At 30.4% G+C, this 26,938-nt stretch overlaps 1 protein-coding gene across 1 annotated transcript in view; it reads right to left on the bottom strand.

Moving 5' to 3' along the window:
• LOC129957325 (potassium channel subfamily T member 2-like) overlaps positions 1-26,938 on the bottom strand; it is a gene marked incomplete at its 5' end in the record, with an annotated part of 365,616 nt that overhangs the window by 221,412 nt on the left and 117,266 nt on the right. Inside the window, one exon of the mRNA XM_056069596.1 lies at positions 2,400-2,499. Within this exon, the coding sequence (XP_055925571.1) occupies positions 2,400-2,499 (100 nt within the window). The remainder of the gene's footprint in view (positions 1-2,399; positions 2,500-26,938) is intronic.

The following is a 26,938-nucleotide window of genomic DNA, read 5'->3' as shown; positions in this document are numbered from 1 at the left end:
CTTGTGGAATACCCTGTATTTAAAAAAAATATTTAAAAAGCATATATTGCATAAGTTCGATTTTCATTGAATTCTTTATTAACTTGTAGTGAAACAACTTTTTCGTAGATCAGATTTATGTTTTATAATAATATTTAATTTCAGACTTAAAAAAAAAACTGAACATAAAATACAAAAATCAATCTTTGTGGATATAATCATTATTCATCATTTGAGAATACTAAATATATACTCTATTTACGTCCTCTACGTAAAAATGGAATATAAATTGCGTTTTCAATTGAATTTTTTTGTCGTCACTATTTAGTTTATTCATGGTGCCAGTTCAGATATCGTCCTCGTCATCTGACCGCGGTTCAAAATTACGAAGTCAATTCCAAAATAGTCCTAGTGTTACTTTAAAACGGGCGTTAACTAAACGAAACGAATTTTATTCATGTTAACATTCAGCTACTAAGCAAAACTAGGGTTGTTTTGGGAAGAACCTCGTAATTCTGAATCCTTGTCAAATGTACAGAAAAACACTCGAGATGGAACAATCCTTTCAAGCTTCCTTACAGCTTAAAGATGAAATTTGACCCACGATATATGGGTTAACACGCACCACGATAACACACGCGATAAATCTTTAAAAAAAATTAGGTTTTAAACCAGGAGTCCTCCAGATTGGAAACTGAGACCTCTTTTTGTAATCGTAAATCACGTATATTAAGGAAAAGGTGTATCTCAACCAAGTAATGAAGTAATAAGGCGGTTCAAATATTAAATATCATTACCGAAATTATCCGGGGGATGCACAGGGCAAAAAGTCGAGCAACTTCGATAACAAAGCTTTATTGCATAAGAAAGAATGAAAACACAGCTGAGACGCACAAAAAGAACAAAATTTGTAGATAAGCAGATAAAAAAAACAGTAATAAGATTCAAAGTGCAGCTAGAGAATTAAATCTGCTATTAAAATCCAAAGAAAAAATTTGCACTCGTGTGAGCACTTTTCCTTATATAGTCTCCCCAGAGGGTATACCTTAACACCTCTCCATGCCCCTGCGACTATAATCTTAACGATTATTTAAACAGTTGGGTGGACATGGAGAGTGAGAGTTGCAGATGGCTAAGCTAATGATGTGGAGGTAATGGTGATTGGGCTGATGATGTGCAGCTGATGTTGGCTGAGTTGTAGTTGGCTGGGTTAAAGATTTTTAGGCTGCAGTGGGTTGCATTGGAGTAGGCGAGCTGAATTCGGTTAGACTGGTGAGGAGCTGACTTGGCTGGGTTAGAGCAGGAATGGTTGGTTTTAGGTTGGGTTGGAGCAGGGATGTCATGGGCTATGCAGGACTGAATGGAGTTGTCTTAGCTTGAGGATGCGCTGCGTTGGTGGTTGGAGTTTCCGGGCCTGGGTGGAAGTCTTGTCGTGCAGGTGGTGAGATGGGTTTTCCGATGTTATAGGAGTGGCGGTCAGTATCTGAACAGCTGTGACTCTTCATGCAGGAATTGAACCATTTTTCTGATCTTGGCCCTGCTGAGAGAGTTATCTGCTACCCTGGAGAACCAGGCCTGTTGAAGGTTAGCGGATGGTTTCGTTAGGTGATAAGATGTAGTTAAAATGCATTCTGTTGCGTAGTGGAGTGGTGACCCCACTTCGCCGCAGGTGCAGTAAGGTTCGTCTGCTAAATTGAACCTTTTTAAGTAGGTGGGAAATGGGCCATGGCCTGTGAAAAAGAGAATTTCTTCCCTTCTTCAGGGCGTAAGTTGTTGAGTGGCTTTTGGAAGAAGCTGATAGATGAGTCTTCCAGTTTCGCCATTGTCCCATTCCGTTTGCCACTTTTCCAACATGGTTCGCCTTAGACTGGACTTTATGAATGAAATTGGGTATGGTTCGCGCTGGATAGGACTGTCTGAATCAGCAGCTTGTTTGGCAAGTCTATCCGCTTTCTCATTACCTGCATATCCGGCGTGGGCTTTAATCCAGGATATCTTTATGTTTGCATTTGTAGAGAGTATTGCAAAGATTTTAATGGCACATTTGTTATTCCTAGAGGGTATACCGAATTCTTTGAAAGAAACTTTAAATCTCGGCTCCTAACAGAAATAGCCTCAAAATTTACATTTTCCAGAATCTTCACCCCCCCCCACTCCCCCCCACACACCAAAAGTCATCCCATTTGTAGCCAAATGCTCGTCCAGTCTATCTTTAAAGACAGTGCTCATAGATTTGCCATGCTGGATTCATTAAGAATATCTATAAACATTTTCTTCCGTTTTGTGAAGCTAAATGTGTGGGGAAATTTTGCCAAAGATTTATTACAATTCTTATTTTAATTAAAGTTTGCTACAATCTCAATTTCTGAGAAAAATTATTTGTTATTGGAAAATAAACGAATAAATTCTGTTGCACTTACCATACTGCATAGGAAGGGCCTCGATCGAGCACGACTCTAATGACATAAAGTAAGCACGCGACAAGTTTGACAATCAGATTGAAAATACGGATTCTCAGACCTGAAAGAAGAGAGAAAGAAATCAGTGAAAAATAAGCGATGAAAATGCAAGCATAAATGAAATTTTCATATTCATTTCAAAATTTTAGAACCAAAATATGTTTTGTTAAATATTTAAGATTTCGGATTCATTTTATGTATGACATTGGCAAGAAAATGAATGCCGACAGAAGTGAATCAACTCTTTTACTACAGACATTTCAGAGCAGAAATTAGTTAAAATTTACGGTCCTTAAAACTGCGATTTAATTTTAATAATTAAATTAAACTCGCACAGTTTAACATAAATTATTCTTATAAGTTAAAAAAATTTGCGATATATTAACCATATAATTTTTAGCTTGAAATTTTTTTTATGTAAACATCTATTTTAAGCATTTTTATTTGAGTACTAGCCGCCTTTGGCGACCAGCCGGTTCACCAATCTTAATGTTCGTTAAAATTTTAATAATTAAATATTTTATGCAATTCCTACTTTAATAGCTTCTTCAGCAAAATATTTTAAAACTTCACATTTTGATTGTCATATGATTCATTCATAATATTATAAAGGCCTTCAATCATAACGTAATATGTATCTCTCTCATTTTCTGTTAGCACCCGTAGAATTTATGCTTTAAATTAAAGTGTAAATGATGAATCTGCAATTAATATAATAATATTTTTTACTGAAACAAAGCATTTTTTTTATAATCTGATTAATGAAAATAGAGTCACTCAGCGTTTAAACTTTATGGGCACTAAAGAATATCTTTTTTAATTTACGTAATATCTCAAGAATTTGTGAACAAAATTTTCTTAGATTCATTATGAGCAGATTGATTCATTAACAATGTTTAAATTTAAATGCATCAAACACTAAGAAAATAAAATGAATCATTTAAAATAATCGGTCTAAAACAGGTTTAAAAAAATTACTTAAACGATGTACTTAAAATTATAAGCGTATACAAAAAATATATAACTAACATAAATACACTTTCTTTACAAAAGCAAGCAACGAACCTAAAAAAAATTTAAATCATCTGCTGATAATGGTTGTCATGACAAGAATCAGAACAGAATGCGCATGCGTGAATTTTCTTCGCCAGTTACGTAACGCAAATACGTGATTTTTTTTCTACGCCAGTTGGGGTAACGCTATGCGGATTAGAAACTTTTAATTTCCTTTATTCTGTTTTATTTTAATTCAAAAGTACTTCAGAATGAATCTGAAAGATCGATTCATTAACAATGTTTAATTTTAAATGCATCAAACATTAAGATAATAAACAGAATCGTTTGAAGTAATGCGCCGAAAAATATTCACCCTAGCCTCATTACTGTTGGGAGAAAAAAAATCTGAAACCTTATTCATTTGGCGGTGGCGGAAATGGAAGATTTTTTTGGCGGGAAAGTTGGCGGTGGGGAAAATGGAAGTTTTTTTGGCGGGAAAGTTAGTTTTTAATTAATAATTAAAATTCTAATTAAAATTTCAAAAAAAGGACCCCAGGTGCACATTCCCGACCTCTAAGGTATACATGTACCAAATTTGATAGCTGTTTGTGAAATGACCTGACCTGTAGAGCGCCAACACACACACACACACACACACACACACACACACACACACACACACACACACACACACACACACACACACACACACACATTGAGCTTTATTATAAGTATAGATAACCTGTTAAGTCAATAGTAAATAAAGAAATAATATATTTGGCGTATTAAAATAAACGCCAAACAATCCGAAAAAGCATCAATTCATAGTTAATATAAAAATATGATAAAACCATAAAAAAAAATTTAAAAAATTATTATTTTTAATATTCACTTGAAATTAACTCTTAACTTGAATTTTTAAAAAACGCCAAAAGTCAGCAGTGAAAAAAAATAATAAAATTTTAAATATATGTCATTTTCTAAAGAATGAATTTTATAAGAATTTAAAAAATCTCAATATCCACTTTTAGATATCTAAGGTAAAAACTATTTACTTAAAAATTATTTAATTTTCGGACACCATATTTACATCTAGTTTCTTTTTAAGCAAAATTTGCAACGGCATCTAAATTGATATTCACAATGTTAAGTTGATAAATTACTCTGTGGAACGTTCATTACCAAAACTCTCTCCTGAGAGCCGTTTTTTAATTTCACATCAATTAAGAATTCTCTGAGGATTCTCTAATTACTCTCAGTAACTCATGGCGGTCGGTTAAATTACACAGGAGATGATATTTTTTAAACTTAAAATAAAAACATTTTAATTTTGCTTCCCATGCTTCCGCATATTAATTAATTTCTCATTGTTGTTATGAGTAGATATAAAAAAGGAATAAAAAACCATTAAAGCAAGATTATTTTAGATTTCATACTGTAAATGAATTATATATTACCATGTGGAAATGTTATTTATTGTCATAGAACCGAATGTAAAACCACATTATATATATATATATATATATATATATATATATATATATATATATAATGATATTTTAAACTTTTAATTTCAATTTAATTAATTTCCAAGATTTTATCTTAATTTAGCCCATAGTAACTTCATTCTAAAAATATTCTCTTATTTCGTGATCCAATTCCATTTTCTCTACTTAATTCATTCAAGAGAAGCTTTATAAAACTGCTGAATCGGCTAAACGCCGATACTTTCACACGCTCGGCGTGAAGGGGTAAAAAATGTCCAGTAAGCACATTCTTTTTTAAAAGATCCCTGTGTTTCCCTTACATGTGATGGACATGCGTCAGAAATCCCTATTAGAATCTTAATAATATATTAGCACTGTAAAGAAATATTTTCCCTATCAAAATCTGAGGTTATATAAGGCGAGGGATAATTTATTTCGGCCCTTTATCCCCACTTCGGCTTTTGTACTGCACTGTGGCGGACGTCTTGTCCGCGTCTCTGCTTGTAAATAATGATGCTTTCCCGATGGATTAAAAAGAATTTAAAAATGTTGAACGTATCTTTATTGCCGTCAAACTGCATCATGCTTCACATAAAATAATTCTTACATATTTATATATATATCTGAATTAAATCCAATTTTCCTAATTTTTATCTCAATTTAACCCATATTAACTTCATTCTGAAAAGTTCTCTTATTTCCTGATCCAATTCCATCCTTTTTATAGAATTAATTCATCACGAGTTCTAAAATTGTTGAAATCGGCAAGTTCTCACACTCCGAGTGAAGGGATAAAAATCTGTCAAAATAAAAGAATTCTTTTAAAAGATACCTATAATTCCCTTTCCTAAACCTCTAACTTGTAAAGAAATCTCTATCAGAATCTCATAGTATAAAACTACTAGGGAGATTATTTTCTCTCTCTTTTTACTCTTGTGTCGAGCTGTAGATTAACGTTTTTTGGCCCTTCTTTTTTATACATAAATTATGCCTCCGGAGATGAAATAAATCGAGTTTAAAAATTCAAAAGTTTTCTCTCTTCGGCCACGAAACTGTTTTAAAAAATTAGGTTTTTATTTATATATAAGTCCACAGATGTTTTTTGTATGAATAGGGGATAAAATAAAAGAAGTCATGAAAGATATTTAATAGAATATGAAACCATTCTTCCAGGAGAGAAAGTCTAATTCCAAAAGCGTAGATGATTGAGAAAATTGAACACAGAGATTTGACTACAAATATTCATCGTAAACAATCTTGAAAAATTATCTGCTTTGTCATGTTTCTTTGTCATGAATATTGAGTCCGAAAAAATCGTTTGGTTAAAATATTTCTTTCAAGGATTTAATTTCTTTTTTATATTCATTGAGCAAATCTTATGTAATCGTATTCATAAGATGTCGATACAATGAAGTGAGTTTAGTGGCTAAAGTTTTAGAGAAATTCGCCGTTCCTTTATTTAGGTACTAACCGCCTTTGGCGACCAGCCCGTTCACCAATCTTAATGTTCGTTTAAATTTTAATAATTAAATATTTTATGCAATTCCACCTTTAATAGATTCTTCAGCAAAATATTTTAAAACTTCAAATTTTGATAGTCATAAATTCACTCATAATATTATAAAGGCCTTCAGTCCTAACGTAATATGTATCTCTCTAATTTTCCGTTAGCTCAAGGAGAATTTATGCTTTAAATTAAAGTGTAAATGATGAATCTGCAATTAATATAATAACATTTTTTACTGAAACAAAGCATTTTTTTCAATAATATGATTACTTAGATTATGATTAAATAGAGTCACTGAGCGTTAAAACTTTATGGGCACTAAAGAATATATTTCTTAATTTATGTAATATCTCAAGAATTTGTCAACAAAATTTTCTCAGATTCATCATGAACAGATCGATTCATTAACAATGTTTCATTTTAAATGCATCAAACACTAAGAAAATAAAATGAAGGGTTTAAAATAATCGGTCGAAAACAGGTTAAAAAAACTACTTAAAAAAATGATGTACTTAAAACTATAAGCATATACAAAAATATATATAACTAACATAAATACAATTTACTTACAAAAGCATGCAACTAACCTAAAAATAATTTAAATCATTGAAAACAGGTTTAAAAAAACGATGTACTTAAAACTATAAGCATATACAAAAAATATATAACTAACATAAAAACAATTTAATTACAAAAGCATGCAACTAACCTAAAAATAATTTAAATCATTGAAAACAGGTTTAAAAAAACGATGTACTTAAAACTATAAGCATATACAAAAAATATATAACTAACATAAATACAATTTACTTACAAAAGCATGCAACTAACCTAAAAATAATTTAAATCATTTCATGTTGTCATGACAACAATCAGAACAATGCGCATGCGTGAATTTTCTTCGCCAGTTAGGTAACGCAAATGCGTGAATTTTTCTACGCCAGTTGGGGTAACGCTATGCAGATTATACATTTTTAATTTCCTTTATTCTGTGTTATTTTAATTCAAAAGTACTTCAGAATGTATCTGAAACATGGATTAATTAACAATGTTTCATTTTAAATGCATCAAACATTAAGAAAATAAACAGAATCGTTTGAAATAATCCGCCGAAAAATCTTAACCCTAGCCTCATTACTGTTGGGAGAAAAAAAGAACTAAAGCCTAAATCATTTGGCGTTGGGAAAAATGGAAGATTTTTTTTGGCGGAAAAGTTGGTTTTTAATTAATAATTAAAATTTCAAGAAAAGGGACCCCAGGTGCACATTCCCGACTTCTAAGGTATACATGTACCAAATTTGATAGCTGTATGTCAAATGACCTGACCTGTAGAGCGCCAACACATATATACACACACACACACACACACACACTTTGAGCTTTATTATAAGTATATAGATTATATAAAATAAAGGCTCCAAAATTTATAGAAATAATAATAAAAAAAAATTCAGAAAGAGAAAAATTGTTATCTATCGCACAGAAGAAATAAAAAAGTCATATATTCATGTTTTATAACACAGGGTGAGTCTGATCTAATCTGACAAGTGATAGAATCCATATAGATTTTAAAACAATATTGCAACCCTTCCGTATGGCTACTGTTTGCAAGTTATGGCGGAAAAATAAATATTTTACCAATACCCCCCCCCCCTAATTTGAAACATTTGAACATTTAATCTTCTTTGGAGCAATAAATCTTCATTAGATCTTTAAAAAAATTAAATGTTCTCCACATTTTGTGCAAAATTTGACAAAAATAAAGCTTAAAGATTACTTACCAAATTTCATTTCTATAATTCAAAGTAATTTTAATTGAACATGTACACAGAAAAGCAGACATATTTCTGAAAAATGATTTTTTTAGAATCACGAAAGTATGCAATGTGAGTTCCATCTAAATTCCGACATCGAATTTTTTAACGATTACCAAATTTTCTCTTCATAAAGCATAAAAGAAAAAAGTAATAACTAATCTGCATCATTAGGAAAATCATTAGAAATGATGTCTATTTTAATAAGCAAAGCAAAAAAAACAACATGGTTTGTAAAGAAAGGGTATAATTTACTTTCAAACAGGTATTTTAAATATTAGATATTTTAATTTTCTCTTCGCTTTTAGAATTATAAAATAAAATTTTAGTTAGCAAATAATCAAAAAAAAAAAAAAGTCAAGAGTGTAAGCATCTCAAATGATTTTTTTTTTTCAAAAAAATCTGTAACAGTCAGCTTCAGACTGAGAAAATAGTCTGCCGACATTAATTAACCACCGAACCCGTTGATGTGGGGTGTTTTTTTTTATTTTTGAATCAATTAAGAATCGCCCTGGGGATTTTCCAATTATTTGAGATGCTCCGAGTCGTTTGGGCACTCTAAAAAAGAAACTTAATTATTTTCTAACCACAAATTAAAAATACTTTGAAATCAATTTAGAGAATTCTAGGAAATGATTCATTTTGCATAAATAAAATAAAAGTGGAGAAACAAGAAAAAATTAAATTTAAATTCGGATAAATAAAAAAATATATTATGTGGATGTTTACTTGGTATAATTTTATCGGGTTATTTATTTAATTCGGTGAAACGAAAGAGCTATTTATATTATATATTCAACTATAAAACTCGATTGCATTTCACAACGAAAAACGAATTCAAACGTTATATTATTTTATACAACACTTAAATATTTTCTGTCAGAAATCCCACATCCAAATGGATAATAAATATTAATAAATGTGCTAGAACTTTTATAATAATACAGAATTAGAGAATTTTTAAATTATTAACGAATGCAATAATACATCAAAGATAATGCTGATAATACAGAATAATTATATTAATTTTTTTTAATCAGTTTAAAAACATTCATTCAGAGAAATACGAAAAAAGTCGTCGGTATTGTCAAGATTACATTAATTTTAAAATTCTTTTCATGGAAAATATTAAAAATTAAAAAAAATATATATATAAAGGTGCTTTATTTCCCTATTCATACATTTCGAAACTAAAACAGTGTAATTATATATCAGTCTAAAATTTGCTCTAAGATTATTTTTGATAATTTCAGAGCAATATATTTCATCAAGATATAATTTTAAATATATTGTAAACATGTGTAAACAGGCAAATATGTTCGTAAAGCTTTACTGAAAGAGAATTCTAATAATTCATATTCAAATTAATAATATTTTAATTTGATGAAAATAGCAACATGCATGATCGTACTTTTTAAAAAATTTATTCACTTTTTCTTTGAATCTCAAGTGAATTAAATAAATCAGTGGAATGAATTAAATAAATTAATAAATCAGTGTGATTCCCATTAAGATTCACATTTTCATCACATTGATATCGAGAATTCACATTAAAGAAATTAATGTGAATTTTACGGAATTTTTTTTTCCTTTTGATGAAGTTTGTTAAAATTATATATCATGATATATTTTAATGTAATTTAAATTCCGATTAATTTCCTATCCTAGTTTAGCCCATATTCATTCTAAAATTGTCTCTTATTCCCTGATCCAATTCTATTTTTATTTAATTACTTTTGATACGCTTATAAAACTGCAAGTCTCAATATTTTCCCACTCTCCGAGTGATGGGATAAAAATTCTTAAGGTTTACAACTTTCTTTTAAGGATACCAAAACTTCCTTTTCCTAAGAGCACACGTGTCAAAGAAATCAGTATTAAAATCTAATTATAAAATCACCGAAGGGAAAATTTCGGTCTCTTCTTCTCTTGTATCGCGATGTAAATGGACGTCAGTTTCATCGTCTCTTCTTATACATAATATGCTTCCCGCGGTGAAATAAATCAAAGTTTAAAATTTCAGAAGTTTCTTCTATTTGGCTCAAATATGTTTTATGTTCTTACTGCTCAAAAATGTTTTATGTTCAAATATGTTCTTACTGCTCAAATATGTTTTATGTTCAAATATGTCTAACTGCTCAAACATGTTTTACAAATATCATGCAAATCCCACACTGCCATAGCTAAAAATCAATTCCTTCGGTTTCGATGTTTCTCAAAACGTCGATATTTTTCAATATTTCAAAGTAGAACTTCTTGACAGTGAAAAATACTCACTATCTGCTTTTTACTCTCTCTTTGTGCACAGTGAAATAAACCACGCTTAAACAAGAAATTAACATCTTAATTATTTTTGGAAGAAATCTGCAGCATCTGTTGGTGAGTGCAGAAAATGTTGCAGATTAGTTTAATAACGAGAAGCTCACGAAAGCTTATTAAAGACATAAGTCGGGATTACACGACCTTTCTGTTTACACAACAGCGCCAGAAATCAAAGTGACGTCACTGCCAGAACACGACATCGAGTCTATTCACACATACGTAATAATAGCCAATAATCTCTTAAGAATTAGGAAGACTAGTTGCACACATACGATTTCAGTCGTCTGAATGAATATTGGCAGACATTTTGTCGCCGATATCGTTGCTTGTCCTTCAATATTTTGTCTGAGATTTGTGCTTCTTTTTACCGCAGTTAGTCATTGAAGCATTTCTTTTCTTTTTTTTTCGGCCAAACTGTAATTAGTTTTTAGAATTTTTCAATTTTGGGATTTTTTTTTAATGGAATCAAATGGATTAATAGATTTCAATGTTTCTTCTTTTAAATAGCTCGAAAACGTTTGTTAATTGAGGCACACTAATAAAGTTTAACACCCATCGTCATAAATATAATTTATATGTTTTTCAAGTGCTTGGTAGTAAAATATTATAACGTAAATGAAAAAATATCTAGATACTGCAATGATTCAAAACTATCATATTTTTCAATAATGCGCGGGAAAATATAGGAATTCTTTTCGAAACGTTCTTTCGAATATGCTTATAGCATATAACGAATGCTTTTTATAATAATAATAACAATTCGTAATAAAATGAAAATTAATAATTTAAGTAATATAGAATTACATAATTAGGCGACAGGTGTTTTTTTAATTACTCCATACTGCAGTTATCAAACGAGATTTAATCAAATAATTTTTTTAGTTTGCTATAATTTTTATGTCAGAATATTTATATATTTTTGAAATGTCTTTTCATTTTTACGAATTTGAGATATTAAAATTAAGTATTTAAATAAAATTAATTTTTATTAATAATTAATTAAATCCTAAAACTTTATTAATTTCAAATAAAAAATAGCATACAAATTCATGGAAACACGCAAACGGTATATTTTTTGAGAGAATCATTTTTGTAACAATGCCATTGAACAGAAAATTGTTTTTAAATAATTCCTAAATGATGTAGACTCAAAATTCTTTCAATTAACAATTCAAATATCTTTTAAATATTTTTTCAACATTCTACGATTTTGTCTATAGCAGACGATGACGGTTTAATTATTATCTTCAATTTCAGATTAAAAAATAAAAACAAAAAAAATGAGAAATATTCTTTTTAAAAATTTAGACAAAAAAAACTTTTTGGAATAGGAGATTAATACGTATTAGATAATTTTTTAAAAACAATGGAATATTAAATAAAATTTTAAATCGTTGTAATTAGTTTTTGAAATATATTTCTATTCTTAAAAAGTAATTGTATTCATTAAAGTAATATCCTGGAAATTGCATTTAAAACATACACATTGCAAGCAAACCCTAGATGTGATCCAAGAAAAAAGTTTCGAAATATTTTGAATTGTAAACATTTTTAGAGCAACTGAAAGAATTCTTTAGAATCGAAGCAATAAAGTTTTGAACCGCCAAGCTGAGGGAATCAATTACATTGGTCATATTTACTTTCGGTTTAATTTATTCATAGAGTCACGTAACTACTCTTTTAAGAAAGTCAAGATTGCGATTTTGCGGAATTTATCTTTCGAATGTTCTTGGATTGGGTTGTCTTCGGGCGATTAATTGTTAATTTTTAATTAAAAAAATTGGTTAGGATTAGTTTAAAATAGTATAATTATGTTTTACTATAAAGATTGCAAGTTAGGAATCAATATACACTAATATCTTTCATTAAAACTTTCTTTATCTAATTTATTTACTATTAGCATTTTGCTAAGAAATTTTTTATAATATTTTAAATTCGTACATTAGTAACATCTTTTTCAGAACATTTTTAAAAACTTGTTTCCATTACTCTTGACAATTCGAATATCACATTAATTTAAATAATAAACTATTCATTGATAACTTATTATCGATGTATAATTTAATACATCGTTTTATTTAATAATGTGCAGATGATAATATTTCGTAAATACTTTAATTTCATTTAGCCCAAAATTGTTAAATCTTACAAATTTTTTTCAAAAATATTTCACTTTTTTTTCTGGAATCAGAAGATATTTAATCATGTAATTTAATTCTTTGCATTATTTTTTAATTGTTTATAATTCAAAATAATTTTCTATTTTTTATTTGCGATTCTTTTAAATTAAAATATTAATTTTAACCGACAAAAAAATTTATGTGAAATATAAAAGTAATAGAATTTTCATATTATATATAGGATTTTATTCATAGTAAAATTTTAAAAGATGCGCATTAAAATAGGCATTCTAATGACAATCAAATCTTTGTATTTTAATATTGGGGTCTTTATTTATAAAAGAAACAATTAAAAATAAAAAAAATTAAAGGTTTATGAATTAATTGCATAGAAAAATGGTTATTTAAACTTGCAATTAATTTCAGTTGATAAGTGCATACTTTTCCTTCCACAGTTGTAAATAAAATATTGTAAATGAAATGTTCCTTTCGACATACAAGAAACAGTATTAACATATTGTAAATTGTATCTCAATTATTAATACAATATTGTCGTGTCTCCTACCTTCTTTTCCAAAAATTCTTCTGTATTTTTTAATCTTATAGTGTTATTAAAGAATTCTTTAGTCACAGAGCAATGAAAAGATTCCGATCGCAGGGTTAAAGGAATCAATTACATTGGTCTTTTTCATTTTATTTATATTTTTTTAAATTTCTTAGACGCAGACAAATCTTCTCTTCGAAGAAAGTGAGTCTTAATTCTTTCTTCTCTCTTACTTTTTCCCCAAGGAATCTTAACTTTTCGAATGGATTAAAAGAAAGTTTTCAGAGAAGAAAAAAAAATTATACGGTTTGACATTCTTTTCGTTTTCAATGCAGTTACGTATGAGAAAATGGTAAATTGAGTTCAAAGCGTACAGAGGAAGTTTCGAAAAAATATTTTTGTAAAAATCTGTCTGTCGTATTTTGTTGAAAAGAATACAAAATAAGAAGGCGCATTTTTTTTTAATTTCACAAAAGTAGAAAAAAATACAAAGGAAAATGATGCGCTAAATTTGAAACGAGCATAAAAAATTTCAAAAAAAGAGATTCCTCTTAAAACTTTTAGAATTATTCTAAAATGTAAACAAAATGAAAATTCAGTGAAGTTAATAAGACAGAATTTAATACATTATGATGCCCTTTACAGATTTAAAATAATTGTCAAATCTGTCACCAAGCAGAAAGAATGATTTCATTTCGAACATTTTTATTTCACATGAAATTATATGATTCCTATATATGTCATCAATGGTTGTCTTTCCACTCACCATCACCTGTTCCGAGAAAAATCTTAAACATACTGCAAATTCTGTATTCTAAAAAAATATCATGAGTTCTCCATCCACAAGCACAATATCGATTTCGCCATTTCATATCTCATATGAAAGTTCATGGACCCTAGATATGTCATCAATGATTTTTAGTTTTATCTCTCACCTACCTTTATTTTTTTAAAAAGATATCTCAAAATAAAACCTTAACAGAATCCCCAGTTTCAACAAGCGGGAATCGTCTTCCAAAATTGTGCGCAAAGACAGCAGGCATTATGTCATCCGTTTTTGTATTATAATGTTATCATAGTTATTATAATATTTATAAACAAAGAATATTTACGTCAATTTTATTGTGTACAAACGCAAATGCAGAGTCAAGAGTCACAATTGATAAATAAAATTGTCACAAAGTTGATGAAATAAAAATATTAATTTAAAATGAATAAATAACAAAAAAATTAAAACTAAACATGAATCTAAATTGACCATCCTATTGAAAGATAGGCCTTGTAAGAAACATTGCACGCGGTTAAATACTTTACAGCTTATAGAAGAAGGCAAGACGCCAGTAGTTCGCTTGTAAAAGTAAAGGGAAAAATCTGTCGAATCGAAAGTCACTCTAACAGGTGGTTAGGATAATTGAATACAAATTAAAGAAAACTAACTCATGAAATGAACGCACGATCAGCTGGCATCTACCCCATTTTCACACCTTATTCTACTTGAAAATTGGCAATTCAGCTGAAAATGAAAACATCCTGTCTTCCCCCCAAAAAACTATTATTCTCGGCTGACACGGAACCTTCCCCAGGGCTCAGAATCGATAGGAATGTGTTTTATGTTCAATTTCCTGAAAAGTAGCCGGGGAGGGGGCATTGTTCGACATTTTAAGATGAGACTCGCGATAGGAATGGGAGGATCGGCTTCTGCTTTCGTTTTAATCCAAGACAAGGGTATTGCCGAAAGTGTTATGTTTATTTTCACGTTCTGCTCAAATGCCAACTCATCTTGCGACAGAGACAATTTCCTGCCGAGGGGCCGGGTAGGAAGTGCAGATGTGCTTATGCAGATCTTTGAACGTGCGAATGGTTTCTTTAGGAAGTCTGCTAAATCTGGACTTTTCATATTTTAATCCTTTTAACTTTCTGTATATCTTTACTAATAATAAAGATGTGTGTGTGTGTGTGCATACATTGGCACTGTATAGACAAGACTGTTACACGGAAAGCCATCAAACTTGGTATTCATGCACGTGCGCTCGCCTTTACACACGCACGCACGCACACACACGCACACACGCGCGCGCACACACACGCACACACATACACTTGGATATATATGTAATATATCTTAATTTAAATTCTAATTAATTATTTTTATTAATTAATTTAATTACTGTCAAAATTATGCTAAAGATGTTTGCAATGGGAAAATAGGCTTTTCAGTGCAAGTTCTCCGTAATTTTAAGTAAAATTCTAAAAATAAAATTTTGAAATTTTAATTATTTATAAATGAAACTCAATTCTGATTTCTTTACAAATATACCAAATTTATTGTAGCATAGTTATTCTATTTTAATTACTTTTAAGAAATATTTTTAAAACATTTTTTAATAATACATTTCATTTCTTTAATGAATATTAAAGAAACTAATATCTAACACTTCTAATATTTCATTCTAGTTTTACATTTCATGATCGGCGATCAAAATGAGAAAATTTTTCTTATATTTTCAAATATGGTACATTTTAAAGTAAAGCAAGCCTATTAAAAATTTCTAAAACTGTGTTGTGATTTCAATAGAAGCTTAACTTCAACATCAAGGAAAAGAAAAGGATACTTTAAAGAATGTTCATATTTAAACACTGTTGCTATCGTCTTTTTCATACATGTTAAAGGTTCTTCAAACGAAATCGGAATTTTAAATGATTAACTACCCCTCATTCAGAATAGTTCTGGATCTTCTAAAGTGCTTATTCTTTTCAGATTTTCACATATGTTCGGCATCTTGAGATGGCGTATAATTTATCGTTTAGTTTCTTACTTTTAATTAAATAATTTCTCCCAGAAATAATAGCGAGGTTTCGATCTTTTTCATGTTTTAATTATCGCACTCTTTTAATACGCAACTTAGCGCCTTTTTATATCCTTTATAAATGCACTTTTACGACTTTTTAACAGCACTCATGAGAATTGTAAGCTTTTCTCAGGGTATTTTTAAATACGTTGTGAATAGTAGAATATAATTTGAATATCAAGTTGCATTATTTTCATTGGATTTTACCACACATATAATATTTTTCTGAATATTCCAGTAACAGCAAACTTGCTATATAAATATTTTGTTGCTACTCATTTGTTGCTTTCAACTACAGCAACATAAATAATCGACAACATATCAGCTTTTTATTTCAACATTCTTTATTTTTCTTAATAAAATTGTTCAATCTTATTTAATACTATCCGACTTTGGTGAACAGATGGTTTGTCTGGAAATTAGGCATTTCTTTTTATAAATTACTCAAAACCAGCAAAAATTCTTACGATTACTAATTTGATATCATTAAAAAAGATTAGTTTTTAAATTTTTAAGAAGATGCAAAATTCATTTTTATGCAATAATACTTTCTCATTTTACCGCGGAAAAACGCCAACATTCAGCTTAATTTTAAATAAAATTATAATTAAAAATTCAAAGAAATCGCTGAAAAATGCACTTTCCGAATTTCCACGATTTGCCAGTTTTAGGCGAAACGGTCCGGCCATGCATTCATCTTTATTATTAGCATAGCTGCGGCGTCAGGAGACAATTCATATTTGCTTTCTTTATATTTTTTTGATTATTTTGCTATTTTGTATCACTTATATATAAATTTATAGCCATCATTTCGCCACATTGTTTGATATTAAAAATATGTTATTTTAATAGTTTTATTTTAGTTCAATGTATTGACCACATGGAGACAATTCCATTACGTCATAAGACTATAAAAATGCAAATATCTGATTCATCTATTATTTAAATTTCGCGATGTTGTAACTTAACATTTTTTATAAGTTTTGTAAACTTCACAAACACAGATATTAAAAAAATATTTTTCCCTAGTTTTTTACAATAGAAGAGAATTACGTGATTAACGGGTTTAATTTTAGGAAAACAATGTAGTCTATGATTAAAAATTAGGCAAAAAAAAGTTTTATAATTGCCGAAATTCCGCAAAAATACTCATAATTATTAAATTGGTATAATTAAAAAGATTTTTTTTATATATTTTAAAAAGATGTAAAATGTCTTTTTAGAAAGTAACATCTTCTCAAGTTATCAAGAAAAAACGTTAAAACTTAGCTTAATTTTTAATTAAAAATTTGTATTACATTTTTTAAGAAATATCTCCGAAGTGCACATTTCTCACCTTCCAAGGTATAAAAAAAACAAATTTGTTTACTGTAGAACACACGGCCTATACTATAGAAGCACAATCTATTAATTTCATTGTAAAACCACTCAAGGAAAAAATTTCCGTCTCTTATTCTTCTGCTCTTGCGTCGTAATGTAGACTGACACATCTTTTATAATCGTTTTTATACAAATTATCCTTCCTGGATAAAATAAACCGAAGTTATAAAACACACACACACACACACACACACACACACACACACACACACACACACACACACACACACACACACACACACACACACACACACACATTTTATTATTATATATTGCCAGATTCCAAAAATCTAACAAAAAGACCTGGAAAGTACCAATTGCATAAAACTTCTGCAAAATAGGAAATTTATAGTAGTGGTTATGTACTTTTTCTATGAAATCTATTAAAAGTAAATCATTGTATAAAATAATCTTGCTTGAATAAACTGAAAAAAAAAAGACTGTGAAATGACAGAAGTGAGAAAACTTTATAAATTATTAAATCTTTACTTTACAACAAATAAAAGCAAAGCTTCCATTTTAAAGACTCATTAAACATTAAAATAGAAAAGAAAAAAACATGACAACAGATTAGGTGCTTCTTATCTTAAGACATACATATTCAAAATAATTCTCAGCACTAATAACAAAATTTCTCGAAAGTATCTGAAAAGTTTATCCCTTTCAACAAATATAATAGCTGTCACATTTCATCTCAAACGAGGAGAGTGAACGATTCGTTGCCTAAAACCAGCTCGAGATAATGATTATGAAAAATGGTAAAGCAAACCATGTCAAATACCCTGACAGCTACGTGGAGCGGAAAGAAAATATTCCTTACAACTGAGTAACTGGAGCATTCATTCGAAGGATTTCCGCTGATTTTATTTGGGCTTGCACTTCATTTATTCCAACCGTGAAGCAAAAAAGGAACATTTGAGTTTGAAATGTATGCCATTTAGTTTATTTAACTTTATAATGTAAAGTTTATGGAAATCTGTTTACGTCGGTTTATAAATTTTATCTTTTAATGGGATAAATAAAGTGATTGTGCAAATGTGATTGACAATTAAGGGAGCAGAATCAAAATAAAGCCAGCGGGAGTGGTCTCGTTAAAACTTTCTCGCATACTTTCTAAAAAAAGTGGTATCCCAGAGAACGCCAAGATTTCGGCATACAATAATTACGAAGCATTAATCATTGGCTAAAATTTAGCAGTTTTAATGAATCTAGTTCGCCATCCTTGGCGAATGTTTTGACGTTTAATCCCTCATGTAGTTAAAATAATCCAAAAACCGAGATTGTGCTGTAGACATGTTTTTCTTGAAAGCAAAATTCGACGAAGAATTACAATTGTAGACGTAAAATCACATCCCGAATTTAATATATTTTAAATAATTGAGTTTCTGGGTTCAGACGGTCAACCCCTTGTTAAATTTAGCTCCAAATTTGATATGTGTCTACAATATAGATGTTAAATTTGAGAACCGAAAATATTCTTTATTTAGTTCTTTTAGTTTTGTTGTTGTAATGTTAACTTATATTCCAGCAGTCACACTGATGGACTTCCTAGGAATGAATTTTGCTCAAAGTTGGGTAGGGAACAACAAATTTAACGTAAAGAAATGTCAAATTTCATCTCTATAGCTCAAAGCCTTTTTGAGTTATCTTTGTCACAGATAGATAGACAATTTCTAAAAATATGTTTTTCGAACTCTTTGGCGATTATAATACTTTTGTCGATGCTCCGTACAAGAGAAAGTAAATAGAATGTTACATCAAGACGTAATAAATACTAGATCTCCAATCTGGAAAATGTACACGTTGAAAAGTAATGAGGTTTATGTTGTCAATGATATAATAAGTAGCGCAATACATAGCTTGAATATGTATAAAATGTCATCAGAAGCGGCACGAGGGGGAGAATTATTACGAAACTGAAAAAGACAGCAGGTGTGAAACTGTTTTCTATGGCCTGAAGCCTGGCTTCCCCTCACCCCCATCATACAAAATTTACAATTTAGCACCTACTCCATATTTCCGGTCTCCAGTTTCTTATAATCAGTTTAGATGCGATCAATTTTGTAAATACGTTTCGGTAATACCGGAATTTCCAGCTTAAAGACGTGCGTCAAATAGTTGAGAAAATCAATTTTTCAGTTGAAAAACGGACGAGAGCGGAGTACAAAGCATTTTCTTGAGAATACAAAGCAACAGCAACAAACTCGTTTGAAAGCAGTGCCAGTATGTGTCGTCATTGAGATAAACACTGCTAAACCTACATACAACTGTCCTGATGAATGTCGTAAGTGCTACCAAAGCCATTTGAAAGAATAAAACAGGTATCCAAATATTGTATGTTTCAAGATCCTGAGACTAGCACTTTTATGCTTGCATTTCACTAAGCGATTGTTACGCCTCCTAGTTCAGCGAATAATCTTTGACACTATTGCTAAATATAAATACCTTTCCTTTCATATTTCCTCTCGGCCCCCTTCTTTTGACGAAATAAACTATTCCTAATCCATGCCCAAAAGCGCGAAGGGTTTCAGAATCTCAGAAAACGATTTAGAAACAAAATTCTGACTCGATTGCATATTAAATCATTCATTAACTGGATTTTAGAATGGCAGTAAAGGCGAAACTAGAAAACCATTTATCATTTCCAGAAACGTCACGGATTCTGGAAATTAAAACCATGGGCTATCAGGTTTTCGGCTCCGAATTTGTGAACAGTATGCACTGTGAAGCTTTTCTAAACTATGAGGAAAATTTATAGTCACAATGAGAACTGCCTATGTCTAACAGGATAAATTACAAAATGGCATTTTTCTTTTACCTTTTTATCCTAGCTACTTTGCATCACTTTATTAAAAAAAAAATCAAGCAAAATTTTTTTTCTTTATTTCGGTTTAATATTCGGATGAAGAAATCGTTTTCAGTTTAACAAGTTCAACAGTAAAAAGTTTCTTTTTTTTTTCTTTTATATCTTTAATCATTGTTCACTAAAAAAAGGAAATAAACATATTTTGAATGTTTTTCTTTGTTTTGTTTGTGTAAAACGGAAATAGCGAATAAATAATTATGTGAAAACAAGAATATATGAATAATTTGTATACTATATTCCTGTAAAGTTGTTTTGTTAAATCTGTCGCTTAGATATAGTTATAATTTGAGCATTTGATAAACATTAAACGCCGCTTATTGAATTCCAAAATGCAAATAAAAACATGTTATAAAAACAAATTTTTATTTAGCAAGTGAAAAGCCAATTTTTATTTTCTTTTTATGAAGACCGAGCTGGCATCATCGAAGAATTCGACTTCAAAAGTTTTATGAATCAACAAATTCTTTAAATAAATAACTTGTGTGATTATAATGATTTAGAAACGCTTCATGGTAGATGGATGAAAGTTGGTATGCAATCTTTGAAAAAAATTATGTCCAGCATATTTTGCCCTAAATTGTTTTATAGCATACACAGTCTACATTCCCTGAGCGTATGTGAGAAACGCAGCGAGCTAAATAGATGAAATTATGCTTTGGGTTTTTATTTATAGAATTCTAGCTGTATATCAAAGATTAAGTTTGACAAGGGATTGTCTCCCAAACAATTTATTATTCGTTCATATATGAACGCAATGATTCATAATTGAAATAAGCTAGATAAGTGAATTTAGTATATGATCTTCAATATATGAATTATTGTGGAAAAGTCTGATTTCTCACCATATTCATCAAGATTGTCCGTATATTATATATATCTATGTGCATGTGTGTGCGTGTGCGTGTGTGTGGGTGCGTGCGTGCATGTGTAGCATGATAAAAGTTATTTTTGCTTAGTTTTGACGTGAAAACCATAAATTTTGGACCAAATGGGAAGAATTGCAAAAAGAAATACCGAATTCTTCTTACTAATTAAAGTTAAACACAAAAAGTGTCAAATTGTGTAGCTTTTCGCAAAGAAGCGAAGGTAGAAAACTCGGCTTGGTTGGAAAAATAACGTATTTCAGACCTTGAGAAATATCTTTTACAGCACTTCTGGATTTTGCGCAGCCAAGTCGCTACTTCCTCCAGACGTTGGATTAAAAAATTCGCGATTAAAATAATAAAATACAAAACACTTTTCCATTTATATTATTTGTGCTCTTTAAATTTTAATATCCAGAAATTCGTCATTATAAATATTATAAAATCTTATCTAGATTTTTTTTTTCTGAAATAAATAACCAAATGGCGCTTTTCTATTAAAGGGTGTCCCAAAATTAACGCAAGATTTGAATTTGCCACTATTTGTGCAGTAAAGTATTGGCACACCTATTAAAAACAGTTGATTGTTTAGGGTTAGAAAAAAGCGTTAGGGTTAGATACATGTTAGCGCAAGATTTGAAGATTTCATAAATAAAAAAAACACAGTTTTTTTCTTTAAATTGCTATATTTTTATTGATTCGTAAAGTACACAGGATAGGGTTATGTATGGAATAACACACAGGACAAATGGCCTTTACGGCTTTGTTGATATTTAAGCACTCTTTTGTCGAAATGTTCCAAGACCATTTTGCATATATATGACTAAATTTCCTTGATGCAGCGTTGAATTTCCTCCTTCAATGCATGCTTGCTTGTTGGCGTAGACCTTTTATTTCAAATAATCCCATAAAAAGAAATCCAGTGGTGTTAAATCAAACGATCTAGAGGGCCAATTCTCAAAACCGTCAAACGTTTCATTATTTTTGAAATATTGTTCAATAATGAAAACACATTGCTCTATCACTAACGCTCCATTTTTACTAACCCTAAACTATGACTGGACAAAAGATTTTTTTTAAATAGGGTTGGCAACACTTTACTGCACGAATAGTGGCAAATTCAAATCTTATATTAAATCGGAAATTAATTCAAAATAATCAATTAATTAATAAACAGATATCGATTACATACCATATATTCATCAGAAGTATACAATTAAATAAAATGTCAAAAATGAAGCACAGAAAATGAGTAGCGAAAAAACAATTACAAATTTTCATCTTTGCAAATATTAAACAAGTTAAATACAAGCATGAGGAAATCCACAAATCGAAGCAGCACTGGCATGGCCTTTCTGACTTCTAAAAATATTCTCAGTTCTTTACCTATACCCATCTTTGTCTAGAAACTAGATCTCCTGACTTGGCCTTTGAAGTCGAAGCCGTGGAACAAGTTTGATTTCCTCGAGTTTCGATTCGCTGGCTTCCCCATTCGCCCACCGATGCGTTTCACTCTCTTCAGAGTTATTTGGATGAAAGGGAATTCAGATTTACTTTTCCTCCAAAGGAAGCTGCGTTAAGTTAGAAGTTGTGAACGAACTCACTGTCAGCAGTCATTGGAATCTGTGTAAACATCTAACGAATTTCTTATAATTTAAAAAAAAGTATCAAATGGAAGGCAGTTGTTCAAGGAAACTTCTATTCATTATAATATGATTTTATTCTCTTTATTTTGTATTGAATATATACATACTAGCCACCCTTGGTGACCAATATGATTAAAAAGATAAATTTTTAAAACAATACAAAAAGCCTTTTTATAAAGATAATTGTCTTAAAATTAAATTGTTTTATATGAGTATCAATTTCCGTCGACAAGTCATAACGATTGCGGCTAGACTTAAGATTAATATACGGAAACCAAAACTGAAGGATTTTGGAGCGATTTCACGTCAAATAAAATCGTGACAATTTTTTATTACAACTTTAAAAAACTTTTGTTAACAATTCTGGTATACATCCATGATTGCAGACTTTTAGCGAGTTTTAGGAAGATGGTTTGACTTTGACATATTTGGCGAGAAATCGTACACTGATCTTAAGTCTTGCCGCTGCCAACAGTTAAGCCTATTTTTGCAATTAATTGAACTTTTTGTTTGAAGCCTATTTCTTGATTTCTTTTATACTTTCTCTCCTATGACTGAATGTTCTCTTTGGTGATATGGCGAACCATCTCCAGAATATTTCTAATAATATTTTGAAGCTCCATCGATTAGCTAAGTGTATCGATTAATATCGTACAGCTGTAAAAATGTTCAATGAATGAAGCTGTCTGAAATTCGCACGGCGTTTTGTTACATTTGGCTGTTGCCATTCGACAGTTAGTAATAAGCTCGATCCTGTGCTTCATACGTTAGCGTTTTATTTTTATACATTGTGGGAATAGATAAATAACCGTAGCTGGCTGTAGAAAACTAAATAGATTAAAAGTTTTTTATTTGAAATTCCAGAGAGTTTGCGAATAAATTGGAATACAATTAATTTAATTGTTAATAAAAACATATAGACAAAAGTAAAAAAACACAGTGGGTGGGATTTCTCCAAAATTTCCCCCAAAATTCTCAAATAAAGATTATTCCCCCCCCCCTTAAAACTGGGGACCATAGGCAAGGCTGGGAATGTTTTGTATGGTATTTATTAGTGAAGAATGTTTACGAAATATTGATCTTTGGCGGGAAATGATCTTTTTAGTTTAATAATTTGGTTGCGGATGTCTATTTAAAATGATAAGAATCGCAAAGATAGTCTTAGTTCTGAAGGGGCTGATATAACAAAAAAAAAAGAGATCCCGCTCAAATGATTGCTACTAAGCAAATATATTCTTGGAACAATATTTGAGTGTTTTCTGAAAACTTACGTTCTCTCCAAATCCATATCGGCGAGCGTCTCTAAAGAGCAAAGCACGCGCCCCAAGTATTCAGTCAATCATATTTAAAGAAAGGAGGATGAATTTTCCTGGGACATTCAGACGAATAGGGGTCCATCGGAGTGTCATTGAACAGTTGTTTGAAGATTTCAATATTGATAGTGTTAAATCTATCGAGATAGAAATGTCTTACGCTAGCTCGCTTGAAATTTGAAAAGAATTGTATCACAGATACATATTCTTTGGTATCTGAAGTAGGATTTAAAATTACTCAGAGTTTTCGTAATTTTCAAAACAGGGTATAACATAATTCACAAGTCCATTAATTACCAATAAATATTCTCGCAAACCGGTAAAACGGGGGGGGGGAGGCAGGACTTCTCGTATACGATTCACAATATGGCATGTATAGAAATTTATAGTAAAATGAAGAAGTTTGAATGCTTTTCCTTTTTTTCTTTTTTCACCTTATGCATTTTATATGCATTTCCTTGTATTTGTGCTATAGTTATTGATAAAAAAATAGATTTATAAATAGATAGATAAATTTTGTATAGCTATTGATAAAAAGACCACATGCAAAATTTTATTTGACTAAATCATAGCGTATTTGAGTTACCACGTTCACGCACTCATAAATACAGAGACAGATAGACATCGAACCTATGATAAATAGGGAAATTAATTCAGGCTGCTACAGATTTAGTTTATTGATAAATAAATACCAGCTATATGTATTGTTACGAAATTTTCGGGGTTCGTTTCGATAGTGGATGTTATATGGTGTGAAGAACGCTCAATCACCAGACGGCAGTAGAAAATAAAACAATGACGTTTATTTACACGAAGACACACAGGACAGCACAAGGACGACAACTATATACAGCACAGAAGACGATTATCTTCAGCCAAGATGTGCAGCATACAACAGCATACACAGCAGCATATAACAAGACAGACAGTAGCGCACAGATTAGTTCAGCACTATCTTCACCCCGTCGCTGCTCCGCTTACCTCTGGAAGGCCAGTTCTTTACTATCGATTCCGACTACTCTCCGACTCCACTGGTCCACGACTCAATTTACGACCACCCCGGCAGCTGCAAGCTGCTCCTTTTATAGGTCTCAGGAGGCGGGGCTAGAAGCTTCTCAACCAATCAGGAACGTTCGAGGCGTAACTCGGTTCCTACTGGACGGATCGGGAAAATTCTCGATGTTTCGGTTATAATCTATTTTGGCGCCAAAGTCGCCAAATTAGTCGCCAAGTTGCCAAATGATCGCCAAGTTTGTCGCCAAGCTCTGGGACCTCCTATGGAACCAACTATGCTGGGAAGCAGCATCACAGGTTCGTAACAGTATTTACATGCTTTCGTGTCTACATGAATGCGGATATACATAGAGACTGGCTTCTTAAAGATGAAGATCACTCGGAATTTCATAAAGACCTATAAGGTTGACGATAAAATCATAAATCAAATTTTGAATCTTTAGCTACGTTGAAAGATATGTTCAAAGACTGACAAACAGGCATTCACTTTCTGATTCAAGGAGATCTGAAGTATAAAAATTTATTTAAATTTCAAGAACGAATGTTCTGAAGATCGAAATATATGTGTTTTTTTAATACTTTGTATACTAAGAAAAAAATGTTTTGAAATTTGATTCACTGTCCAAGACATTGAATTGGTTATCAAAATTCGTCTTTGAATACACTAAAAAAGACAGATTCGTATCGAATCACTGATTTCTGCACTTCTTCACTTGATTATTTCTGCTATGCCAAAGATCTCGAGACAATAAGTTAGAAGTAAACTTGGAGAAACTTTACATTTCGAAAATCTTTTTATTTCTAGCTTAGTTCAAGAATTTAACAATGGCAAACATAGAGACAAATCGTCAACATGTTTACACGATTCATAAGATTAAGACTTACAGTAAACATTTTAATAAATATTTTTGTTCAAAAAAGTATTTATTCAGGTTCAAAAAGATTTATTGAACCTGAAACATGGATGGCATTCGTTAATCTTTCATTTCGAATGAAAATAGTTTTTTTTTCGCCAGACACAAAATTGCATACTATTTTCTTATCTATTTGAACTTCCTTTATTTGCCGTTAGTTATTACAAATAGGTATTATTTATGCAAATATTCACCGTTCGTTTACTTTGACAAAAAAAAAAAAAAATTGTTTCAGACCATATATCTAGGATTTTTGTTTTAGGATATTATTTATGCAAATATTCACCGTTCGTTTACGTTGACAAAAAAAAAATTGTTTCAGACGATATATCTAGGACTTTTGTAAATCCGATGGAGTTTTACTAGTTCATTAACAACAAAACCCAGCTGACGACAGTAAATAAAATATTGTTTTCCGTTTTAGAAGCATACAATTTTTCAATTATAACTAATCTTTATTCTACTCAATCTAAATAAATAATGAAAAAAAAATGTTTTATAGTTGAAGAATTGATGTTTCGAATTGAATTAAAAAGAAAACATATGCCAAATTCTTCTTCATGCTGCTTATGTGCTAAAGCTAAATTGCAGAAATCAGTTTCAGATTAAGTAGCTAACCTGCACATTAACTAGAGTAAGCAGTTAAAGTGCAGAAAATTATTTTATTTCTCAAGTTATCTAGGTAATCTGCACTACTTATAAAGCACTCGTTAAAGCAAAAATAAGATCTTTGTTGGAACAATAGCTACGTTTTTCAATTCCTTCTGTTAGTTCACATTCTCCCTAGATTTATTTATATATCTTGTTCAATTTTTCAATCGTTAATAAAATACTTTTTATTCATCCACTCAAGTTCAAATACATT

Source organism: Argiope bruennichi, chromosome 11, assembly GCF_947563725.1.
Source record: "Argiope bruennichi chromosome 11, qqArgBrue1.1, whole genome shotgun sequence".
Lineage (NCBI taxonomy): Eukaryota > Metazoa > Arthropoda > Arachnida > Araneae > Araneidae > Argiope > Argiope bruennichi.
Note: the sequence above shows the minus strand (reverse complement) of the source record. Positions and strands in the feature narration are given on the sequence as shown.